This window comes from Diceros bicornis, chromosome 17, assembly GCF_020826845.1.
Source record: "Diceros bicornis minor isolate mBicDic1 chromosome 17, mDicBic1.mat.cur, whole genome shotgun sequence".
NCBI lineage: Eukaryota > Metazoa > Chordata > Mammalia > Perissodactyla > Rhinocerotidae > Diceros > Diceros bicornis.
Window position 1 is genome coordinate 48,648,915 of NC_080756.1, and position 12,611 is coordinate 48,661,525.

Consider the following 12,611-nt stretch of genomic DNA (forward strand, 5'->3'; position numbering starts at 1 on the left):
TTTGGGATTTAAGGGAAGGCTTCTCAGAGGAAGTACTATTTAAGATGAACTCTGAAAGAGGAAGATAATACGTAGAGGGAAAGCCCTATAGTGCCGGGGAGTGTGGCCCCTATGAGGGACTGGCATGTAATGAATAAGGTGAAGAGTGGCATAAATTGAATCTGAAGAGATGGATAGGAGCCAGATAGTACAGAGTTAAAGATTATGTTAATGATTTTTCCCTTTATTCTAAAAGTGAGAACCCATAAACGGGGGATTTATGACATAATCAGACAACAACAGTAACTAAAGCGTATGTAGGGCTTGTAAGTGGCTTACATATATTAACTGCTTTAATTTTCACAACAACCCCATGAGGTAGTTCTCTTTGTAATCCTCATGTTATAGATGAGGAACATGAGAGACAGAGAGGTGAAGTAACTTGCTCAAGATCACACATCTAGGAAGTGGCTGAGCTGAGCAGCCCAGCTCTAGAATCTGTACTCTAGATCACTGTGCTATGGTATATTTTATAGTCTAAATTTTCCACACTTTAAGTACTTGTAACCATAAATTATACAACTTAAAGTTGAACAGTTACAACGAAAGAGCAGTTCTCTGTACCAGTGATTCCCCAAATATAATATCCATACCACCAGACGGTGTATATGGTTGAACACTATTTTAATAGCTGTGTATTTATTTTGATATATATTCTATTTATCTTCTTTTAAGGCATCATTTTCTGTCCAGAGACCTAGAAATCATTCTCAATTGCTACTCTTCCTTCACCCCTCATAGCCAAGTCCTGTCAGTTTTTCCTTCCCAAATATCTGTTGACTCTGTCCTCTGACAATCTCTTTTTTGATTGAAATCTTTAATCCATTTATATTTTAATGTTATTTACTTGAGTGTAGTTACGTCTTTCATTTTGCTGTTTGTTTTCCTTATGTCTTGTCTTTTTGTTGCTCTGCTTCAACTTAACTGCCTCCTTTTTTAAACAGGTGTTTTCTAGTGTACCATTTTAATTCTTTTGTTGAATTTTTTTTTTTTTTTTTTTCGGTGAGGAGATCAGCCCTGAGCTAACATCCGCCAATCCTCCTCTTTTTTTTTTTTTTTTTTTTGCTGAGGAAGACGGCCCTGGGCTAACATCGGTGCCCATCTTCCTCCACTTTATATGGGACGGCGCCACAGCATGACTTACCAAGCAGTGCGTCGGTGCGCGCCTGGGATCCGAACCAGCGAACCCCGGGCTGCCGCAGCGGAGCGCGCGCACTTAACCGCTTGCGCCACCGGGCCGGCCCTTTTGTTGAATTTTTAACTGTAATTTTTGAGATATTTTCTTAGTATTCGTTGTAGGGATTATAATATCTATCTTAATCACAGTGGACTTCAGATTAATGCTAATTTAATTCCAATAAAATAGAGAAACTTTCCTCCAGTATTGATCTATTTCCTTCCTTCTCTGTTTTGCTACTGTCATATATTATTGTCTGTATGTTATAAAACCACTAATACTGTGTCATAATAATTGCTTTAAGCAGTCTTATAGGTTTTTTTGTTTTGTTTTGGTATTTAGTAAGAGTTTATTGTGCATGTAAGAATAGTGCAGGAACTGGAAAGTCTTAACATTTTTTAAAGAAGATAAGGAACATGGGGCCGGCCCCATGGCTTAGCGGTTAAGTGCGCGCGCTCCGCTACTGGGGGCCCGGGTACGGACCCTGGCTGCGCACTGACGCACCGCTTGTCCCGCCATGCTGGGGCCGCGTCCCACATACACCAACTAGAAGGATGTGCAACTGTGACATACAGCTATCTGCTTGGGCTTTGGGGAGAAAAAGGAGGACGATTGGCAATAGATGTTAGCTCAGGGCCGGTCTTCCTCAGCAAAAAGAGGAGGATTGGCATGGATGTTAGCTCAGGGCTGATCTCCTCACAAAAAAAAAAAAAAAAGGTAGATAAGGAACAACTGAGAAAAAAATCTGTAAGTTTTTTATGTTAACCTACGTATTTACCACTTCTGGTACTCTTTATTTTGTCTTGTGGCTTTGAGTTAATTTCTGCTATGATTTCCTTGCCTCATTGTTGCTTCCCCTTTCCCTACCTTAGTGCTGTTATTTTCGTGTATATTGCATCTTTATATGTTATAAGCCCAATAATACAATTTTATAATTACTTTTTTGTGCAATTGTCTTTTTGATCCATTAAGAGAAGAAAAAGGAAAAATATATATTTATACTGTCTTTGATGATTACCTACATAATTATCTGTATGAGTACTGTTTGCTGCTTCATGTGGATTTGAGTTAACATCTAATGTTGCTGCTTCTCAGCCTGAAGAACTTCCTTTGGTATCTTTTGTAAGGCAGGACTGCAAGCCACAAATTCTCTCGCTTTGTTTATGTGGAGATGTCTTTATTTCACCTTCATTTTTGAAGGATAGTTTTGCTATATGTGGAGTTCTTGGTTGAATTTTTTTTTTCTTTCAGCACTTTGTGTATGTCATCCCACTGCTTTCTGCCCTTCATTGTTCTGATGAGAAATCGGCTATTAGTCAAATTGTGGTTTCTTTGCATGTGATGAGTTGTTTTTCTCTTACTGGTTTCAAGATTTCTCTTTGTCTTTCAGCAGTTCGACTAATATGTATAGTTATGTATCTCTGTGTTTATCTTACTTGGAGTTTGTTAGGCTTCTTGGATGTATGGGTTCATATTTTTTATCAAATTTGGGAAGTTTTTGTTCATTATTTATTTGAGATTTTTTCCTTCCCAATTTTTTATCCTCTGGTGCTCCATTATGTGTGTGTCAGTGTCCCACATATTCCTCATGTTTCTTCCTTCCTTTTTCTTTCAGCTCTTCATATTGGATAATCCCTCTTGCTCTGTGTTCAAGTTTGCTGATTCTTCAGCCAGCTCAGATCTGCTCTTGAAAGCCCATTCATTTTATTCTTCATTTAGGTTTTTGTATTTTTCAACTCCAGAATTTCTTCCTTTTTTTTTTTTTTTTACACTTTCTGTCTTTGATGAGTCATCGTCATCCATTCCTTTAATTCTTAAACATTCTTTCCTTTAGTTCTTTGAACATATTTATAATAGCAACTTTGAAGTTCTTGTCTGCTAAGTTCATACTTGGGTCAAACTTTCTGTGTCTTTGGATGTCTCATAATTTTTTGTTGAAAACTAGAAATGTTAGGTAATGTCTTATAGCAAATGTGTATTCTGACCTTTCCCTGGCTTGTTGCTGTTGTTTTTGTTTGTTTAATGACTTGCCTGGACTAATTCTTTGGCGTATTTTCCCTCTCAGTGTGCTGCTTCTGAAGTCACTGCTCAAAATTTTTTTTCTTGTTAGAAGTTTTAAGCCTGGCTTTCTAGGGGTTGCCCCTAGGTCACTATATCTTATTGGTCTGCTAATCATTGATTAGAGGTTGTTCTGAAATACCTTGAACCAGTAAGTGCTTCACCATTTTTCTTTGAATCTGTTTGTAGTTTGCGGAATGTTTTCAAATTTTAGGAAGTTTAAAGTTTTCCCACATTCGGCCAGAGACTGGTCTTCAAAGAATTCTCTCTGATATCTCTTGAGCAGGAGCAGCCTTGTGCATGCACACAGCCTTTCTGACCACCAAGGATAAATATGCACATAAGGCCCTCTTTGGCTGTCTCTTTCCCAGGGTCTCCCTCTTAAATTTCTGTCTGGCCTGCCATTTGTTGCCTGTCCCAACCAATATTGCTGGGATAATAGCCCTCTCTGATTGTTTGCTATTGAGAACACTCTTATTTTTGACAACATTCTTGGGCATAGATTTTTCCATTACCTGCTCCAAATAAAGTCACCCCCCTCTTTTGTGGGTGGGGTGCCAATCTTTATGGCCTGCCATGTCTGCTCAGGGCAGAGTGTCTGTGCCACAAACCCAGCAGTGTGGATAGTAATGCAAATAACCTTTAGGTGAAATACCACAATTCTTACTGAGATTTAATAGATTTTCTTGAATAAATGCTTCTCATCTTTTTGTGTGCCCTTTGATCAATTTTCAGAGACTTCAGTTATTTTTTGACAATCTTTTCTTGTTTTTTTATTGGTTTTAGGGGAGAGAATTTGCTGAGTTCTTCACAGAGCCATTTTGGGAGCTGTGGCCTCTCTGTTTTCGTTTTAGCCTTCTTCTAGTCCATCTCGACACTTCAGCCACTGCCCCCCTAATCCCCTCAAAAAACCCCCCACAAAGCCAGTCATTTCACCTTCAATCTTAAACGTCTTCAGGTGCCTTTATGTTGCTTTCAGAATAAAAAACAAAAATTTTAACATGGTCTAAAATTGTCTGGTTTGCCTTCCTATATAGTTTTATCTGGTGTGACTCTGGTCATTCCCTTGCCCCTCATTCTGGACAGTATCTAATCACTATCATCAATCTCTGGTGCGCTTTGCCTTTTATTCCTTACAAATCAAGGCTTTGACTTGTGGCATAAGCATTGACTTTGGAATCTAAGTGATATAAGTTCAAATTTCTCTTCTGCATTTATTAGCTATATGACTTTGAGTAATGCACTAACTTTTCTGAGTTTTTTCTGAAGTATTATGATGGACAAATAATGTTTCATAATGTTTCTATTAGGCTTGAGATAATAAAAGCACAGTGATTTGTATCTAGGAAGTAGAGTCATGCATTGCTTAACGACGGGGATACTTACTAAGAAATGCGTCCTTAGGCGATTTTGTTGTTGCATGAACATCATAGAGTGTACTTACACAAATCTAGATGTGTAACGTACTAGACAGATAGGCTGTATGGTACTGATCTTATAGGACCACTGTTGTGTATGTGGTCCATCATTGACTGAAATGTCATTATGCAGCGCGTGACTGTCTCTTCATTCCTCACCTGATATTCTCTTCCCATCATTTTTTTGAGTAAGCAGTTAATGTGAAATATCAGTATGCACAAGTAGAATCATTCCAGTTACACCATTCCGTTAATTTTCTGAGTAAAATTTATACCTGAATTTCAGTTGTGTTTCAACATGTTTATTGAGTACCTCATATCTAGTTCATAGCACCCTCATTAACTTTTTAAAAATATGCTTTTAATTGAAATATAACACATTAAGAGTTTTACCTTTAAATCAAGGAAAATTTTCTTTTTCCCTCTGGAATGAAACTATTCAGACTTTCTATCCTTTTTATTTTGAAAAAATTTCAAACTTGTAGAATAGAAACAAAAATAGTACAATGAAATCCTGTATGCTTTAACCACGGGACAATGATCATATAGAAAATTTAACATTAGTACATTTCTATTATATAATTGACAGTCCAGCAAATTTTGGCAGGTTTCCCAATAATGTCTTTATAGCATTTTTCCCAACTGATCATTCTAGAATCATGCACTTTATGTAGTTATCGTGTCTGTTTATTCTCATCTAATCTAGATCAATTCCTTAGCCTTTCTTTGACTCTTATGACATTGATATTTTCAAAGGCCAGTTGTTTTCTAGAATGTTCCTCAATTTGGTTCTGTTTCCTCATAATTTGGTTCAGGTTATGCATCTTTTGGCAGGCATACTATATAGCAGAATCTACCTAAAAGATGGTGTGTCCTTTCCAGTACATCACATATATGATGCCAGTTTGTTCCCTTATTGATGATGTGGTTAAGGTGGTGTCCACCAAGTTTACTTCTTCTAATGTTATCATTTTCCCCTCTGTCATTAATAAGTAATCTGTAGGGAAATAAATTCAGACAATGTAAATATCCTTTTTCCCAGTAAACTTTGATCAAATGGCTTTTGCATCTGTGATAATGCTTGCCTGAATCAGTTATTATCATGGTGGTGACCAAAAAGGTAGATTATTAAAATTTAGATAATAATTTCTAAGGGTTCCAGTTTTAGTGTTCTGAGAGAGCTTTCTTTATTTAATAGTGATAGTTATAGAATACGTGGCTGTTAACCTGCTTATGTCATGGTTTTATTGTTTATATGATTTTTAGATTCATGTACTGGACAGACTGGGGAGAAGTACCAAAGATAGAACGTGCTGGAATGGATGGTTCAAGTCGCTTCATTATAATAAACACTGAAATTTACTGGCCAAATGGACTGACTTTGGATTATGAGGAACGGAAGCTTTATTGGGCCGATGCAAAACTTAATTTCATCCACAAATCAAATCTGGATGGAACAAATAGGTAAGATTGCTTTATAAATTTATAAACTCCATGATGTCTTGAAATAGTAATCAAATTATAAATCCTAATTTTATTAAGAATAAATTACTCTGTTTTTGGCTAAGTATCAAAGGGGAAGAAGAATAGACTTTCAGTTTGCTCTTAAATAAGAAGCATAGTTACCTCTTTTATCTTGGTAGCATTTAGAATTTATGGATTATATTTTCTCCTTCTTTACTCTGAGCTAATTTATTTCTTCACTGGTTCTCAACCAGAGACAGTACTTCTGCTCTCTCCCAGAGTGTTTGGAAATGTGTGGAGAATTTTGGTTAACACAAGGACTGGGAGTGCTACTGGCATTTTAGTTCCTGGGGGCTAGGAATGCTAAAGATTCTACGATGTGCTGGACACCCAATACAACAAAGTCATTCTACTCAGAATTACTTATAGAGCCGCCCGGAGCTGCTCGTGGAGGCTTGTTTGATAAATCTCTAGACTAGGGCAGGATCGGCCAACTTTTCTGTTAAGGACCAGATAGTAAATATTTTAGGCTTTGTGGGCCATATGATCCTTGTTGCAACTACTTAACCTCTGCTATTGTGGTGTGAAAGCAGCTACAGATAACATGTAAGGGAATGGCATGGCTGTGTTCCAGTAAAACTTTATTTATAAAACATACAGTGAGCCAATGAGCTGTAATTTGCTGGCCACTAGAGTAGAAGAAAGCCTACTGCATGTATGCTACACCCCAGTATTCAAGGAAGACAAAGTTATAATACATAAAAATGGACTTTCTGCTCAGATCATATTCGTATATATTTTTTCTTTAGTTATTTGATTGTTTTTTAAATGGGCAAGTTGGTTGTTCTGTCAGATACATGAAAACGGGCCCCAAATTATGTATTTTTAAATTGAGGTGTCACCATTATTTTCTACAAATCAGTTGGCCTCGAGTAGTTATAGAAAGGAAGTAAGTCCATAGCTCTGGGTATTTGAGGGATCGATTCCAAGGCATCACTTCAGGGAAAGGGATCCTGGTGCTGTGGCTTGAGTGGCCCCTGGGTGAAACGTTCCTCCCCACCTCCAACTCCATGGCATGCAGGTCCTGTGGAGCAGGTGCCACCTGTGCCTCTGGGCCCAACTTCTGGGTCCTGTGCCCACCTCTCATGCCTCCCAGTTGCCCCGAGCAGTAGACTGAGTCTTCAGCTGATGCCTGCAAACCCATCACGCTCCCATGTTCATGTTTTAAAGACAGTTTATATTTATGTTCTTGTGTTTGAATGATTATTTGGGTTGCTGGAGGTCTCATTCTAAGACCCTACTAGAAACAGTGAGCCTTAGGTAGTTGAAGGAATTTCTCGAAGTATAAACATTTGTAAGTTATCTGAACTATGAATAAGGAAGCGTTTAGAAGTATTGAAGACCAGGAAAGATTTAAAGAACTTACTAAAATAAACTTTTTGTAATCATGGAGTTGGAGTATTTTTTGCCTTGTTTTAAAAAAGAATGAAATGACTTAACAACAAGATGGTTTAAAAACAGTTAGAAATAAATGTCAAAAAAAGTAAGAAGTGAGGGGCTGGCCCTGTGGCTTAGCGGTTGAGTGTGCGCGCTGCGCTGCTGGTGGCCCGGGTTGGGATCCCGGGCACGCACCGACACACCGCATCTCCGGCCATGCTGAGGCCGCGTCCCACATGCAGCAACTAGAAGGATGTGCGGCTATGACATACAACTATCTACTGGGGCTTTGGGGGGGAAAAATAAATAAAATCTTTAAAAAAAAAAAAAAAGGTAATAAGTGTATGATGAGTATAAAGACATAATTGTTGTGTTTGAACTTCAGATTTGGCCTTGAGAGGGATGCTAGAAAGTAAACATGCCCAAGTCATAGTTTTATTTTATTTTTTTAAAAAAAACTCCCTCAGAATACCCACACAAAAACCAGTGAAACTAGATAGCATATCCAAAAACATATCATAAAACTAACTTCAGGCATCTAGAAATGAAAGCAGGTCAGGGCAGACCACTAATAGCCAGAAGACATCCATAGTGTTACTGTCTATGTAAAAGTAAGCAGAGAGAATGAATGGGGTATCTCATAGAACTTCAAGCAGGAGACCTTCAAAATAGCCTCAACTATTTACTAGATAATGTGGTGGCCTGTATTAAGAGTAGCAGCTGGAATGAGAGGTTGAGCGGTTGCCCACTCCCATATCAGGCAAGTCCACTGTGTCCATGGTAAAGACAGAAGAGGTTACAGCAGTCTAGCTCCACAGGTTCTTGGAAAGGACCTGCTAAAGTGCTCTACCAGGACAGGGTACCACACTGAGTAGAGACAAAACTGAATAGAATAGTAGTAACATCAAAATTGAGCAATATCGGTAAAATTGAGATAAACGCAAGGGGAAGGAAAGAGAAGGTCCAGATAAGGATGGGGAGAGGAACAGTTGAGTGATCTCAGAAAGCAAGCTACCATATTTTTTAACATTACATGAAAACAACAGAAGAGTGAATTCTGTAATGTTAGAAAAACTACATTGAATACCACCTTCTAGAAGTTCAGGAAAACTAATTTCACATAAACATGAGAAACATAAAAGTATCAAGGTAAAATCTCATATAAGTTTTTTATAAAGAACATCTTACGTTTCTCACAGTATTTTAAGCTAACTTTGAACACATACTTAAGCTCTACATTTGTACTCTCTCCCCACACACATTTAATGTTTCTGATTTCACCATGTACATCTTTTTACCTTGTGTATCCATTAGCACACTATTATAGTTATTTTTATTATTATTACTTTTGTCCTTTAACCTTCATGCTAGATTTATAAGTGATTTACCCACTACCTTTACAACATGAGAGTTTTCTGAATTTAACCATGTATTTACCTTTACCAGTGAGATTTATATTTTCATATGTTTTCCTATTACTAGTTAGCACCCTTTTGTTTCAGCTTGAAGACATTCTTTTAACATTTCTCATAGGGCTGGTCTAGTGATGATGAGCTCCTTATGCTTTTACTTCTCTGGAAAACCCTTTATCTCTCCTTCCATTTTGAAGGACAACTTTGTTGGGTAGAGTATTCTTAGTTGGCAGTTTTTTCTTTCAGCACTTTGAATATATTGTGCCACTCTGTTCTGGCCTGCAGAGTTTCTGCTGATAGTCTTATGGGGGTTCCCTGTGTGAAACAAGTTGTTTTTCTCTCGCCACTTTTAAGATTCTGTTCTTGTCTTTAACTTTTGACAATTTAATTATAATATGTCTTGGTGTGGGTCCTTTTGGATTAATTTTATTTGGAACCTTCTGGGCTTCCTGGATCTGTATGTTGATTTTTTTCCCCCCAGGTTAGGGAAATTTTTAGCCATTTTCTTTGAGTAAGCTTTCTGCCCCTTTCTGTCTTCTCCTTCTGAGACCCCATCATGTGAGTAGTGGTCCAGTTGATGGTGTCCTTTAAGCCATCTTCACTTTGTTTCATTCTTTCTTGTTTTTACTTCTCTGACTGGATGAACTTCACTGCTCTGTCTTCGAGTTTGCTGATCTTTCGCCTGCTTGATCTAGTGTTCTGTTTTACCCCTCTATTGAATTTTTGACTTCAGTTATTGTATTTTTCAGCTCTGTGATTTCTGTTTGATATTTTCTATCTCTTTGTTGAAATTCTCACTTTGTTATTGTATTATTCTGCTGACTTTGGTGAGCATCTTTATGACCATTATTTTGAACTCTTTTATCAGGTAAATCCATTTCATAAAGTCTGTTTCTGGAGTTTTACCTTGTTCTTGTGTTTGGAACATATTCCCTTGTTTCTTCATTTTCCTTGTCTCTTTGTGTTGGTTTCTGCACATTAGATGAAACAGCTATCTCTAACAGTCCTGACAAAGTGGTCTCATGTAGGAGATGAACCTTATCAATCAGCCTGGCCTATGCTCTTGGTTGTCTCTCAACCCTTTTTGATTGTCCAAGCTGGTTTCTTTGTTCTTACTGGCTCCCGGTAGTTGAGGGTCTGCCAAGATTTGTCAAGTGTTCCAAAGGGGAGGATCACACTCAGCACCTAGATGCAGGCTGTTTGGAAGCCAACCCCCCAGGCAGCAGCTGGGAAACAATATAGTTAGGGCCCTTCCAGGGAGAAATTTGGAGACGGGCTTTTTTTCTCCTGCTTCCTCTGCATTGGACCTGGGTATATAGCCATGGAAGAGGTTGTTCCTGTACGCATTAAGAACTGCTTCATTGTTTGCTACAGTGCTGTGGGGCTTGTGGCTACAAGCCCCGTTGGCTTTCAGAGCCAGGCAATCCGGGGGCCCATCCATTGGGTGGCATCCACAAAGGCTGGGGGCCCAGATGTATGTACAAGCTCCTTCCATGGAGATGCTGGTGATTTGGAGAGGGCTCGAGGGAGAAGGCAGAGGTGGTGTCTGCTGGCATCCCCACTCTCCCAGGATGAGTGCAGTCAACCTCTGGAAGTCTGCTAAATTAGAAGCCTGACCATTAGACAGCAGCTTTTAAAGTATGAAAATAGACCTTTTTCAGGGAAAGACTGTGAGATGGACAATTCTGACTGCTCCCTCTGCACTCACCCCTGCTGGGATAGATATCTTATATAAGCCTCATGGTAACCAAAAGGAAAAATCTATAATAGATACACAAAAGATTAGTAGAAAGGAATCTAAACATACCACTACAGAAAATCATTATATCACAAAGGAAGAGAGCAAGAGAAGAAGAAAGGAACAAATGAAATACAAAACAGCCAGAAAACAATGAATAAAATGGCGATAGTATGTCCATACCCATCAGTAATTATTTTATATGGAAATGGCCTTAAATTCTCCAGTGAGAACACATAGAGTGGCTCGCTGAATGGATAAAAACAGAAGACCCAACTCTGTGCTGCCTACAGGAGACACACTTCAGATTTAAGGAAACACATACTCTGAAAGTGAAGGAATGGAAAATATATGCCACGTGAATGGAAACCAAAAGAAAACAGTGATAGCTATACTTACATCAGACAAAATAGGCCTCATGCCAAAGACTGTAACAAGAGACAAAGAAGGTCATTATGTAATAATAATGGGATCAGTCCAACAAGAGGATATAACTTTGTAAATATTTATACACCCAACATAGGAGCACCTAAATATATAACACAATAGTGAATAAGCAGAATAGTCTTTACATAGAAGTTGAAAAGAAGGAAAAATTTAAAGACGAAAAAGAAATGTAAAAAGATAAAAGAGAAAGTGACAAATATTGAAGATAGGCAAAGAGGAAACAACACACAGATAATAAGACTCTTTTAGGAAGATAACCAAAGCAAGGGAACAGAACAAATATGAAAAACTATAATTCAGGAAAAGTTTCTTAAGATTTGAAACTACAGAGAGCACAATGTATCTGAGAATATAGACCAGAGTAAACAACACCAAGACATATTCTAGTAAAAGTACTCTATAGAAAAAGAAAAAAAATTCTCTGGGTTTTTAAGAAGGAAGAATAAATGACTTAAAAGAGAAATAAAATTGGATTAGCGTCAGACTTTCTCACAGGACACTCTCTCAGACTTTCTCACAGGACACTCCCTGTCAGAATAAAATGAGGTAGTGTTTTCAAGATACTCAAATTAAGAAAATGTGAACCAATGATTTTTTTATCCAGCAAAACTGACTGTCTCGTATAAGCCATAGACAAACTATTATCAACATGCAAGAAGTGAAGAAATATGTTTCTCTGAGTCATTCCTGAAAAATGTGCTCGTGATTGGGCTTTAGACAACCAAACTGATGAGTGAGATATTAAAATAAGCCTTGGTGATGAGCATTATACATGTAATTACTTGTAGAAAACTAAAGGATTAAAATTGAGAGAGTATCATGTCTAATGGCTATATTTTTAGATAAGGTAAATCAAGTACTACTGTAAAAAATTGGAGCAGGAATAGAGGTACGATATGCAAAAATTTTGTTAAACTCTATATGGTAACTACAGTGGTGTATTGATTGATACAGTCCTGTTGTATAATGATCTTTCGGTCAGCAACAGACTGCATATACAGTGGTGGTCCTGTAAGATGAGTACCATATATCCTAGGCGTGTAGTAGGCTATGCCATCTAGGTTTGCATAAGTACACTATCTGGTCTTCACACAATGATGAAATCACCTAAGGGCACATTTCTCAGAACATATCCCCATTGTTAAGAGACACATGACCGTATTAATATTCATTCTGAGTTTTTTTGAGACTATTTATAATGTTGGATCAAGTAAGTGAGTAATTATGAGATATATTAATTCTGTTGCCCTTGTATCTGCAGGATACTTGGTGTGGAAGAAAGGAAATGTAAATGTAATACTGTAGAGGTTAAGTAAGAGAAACTGATAATTCTGAGTGTTAACTGAAAGTACTGGCATGAGCTCATTAGATATTTTATGTTATGAAAATACCTACACACAAATATGAATATGTATTTTTAT

At 37.7% G+C, this 12,611-nt stretch overlaps 1 protein-coding gene across 1 annotated transcript in view; it reads left to right on the forward strand.

The window, feature by feature from the left end:
• Nucleotides 1-12,611, forward strand: part of LRP6 (LDL receptor related protein 6) — a 176,060-nt gene that overhangs the window by 70,186 nt on the left and 93,263 nt on the right. The window contains exon 3 of the mRNA XM_058558744.1: nt 5,959-6,156. Coding sequence (XP_058414727.1) covers nt 5,959-6,156 — 198 coding nt within the window. The remainder of the gene's footprint in view (nt 1-5,958; nt 6,157-12,611) is intronic.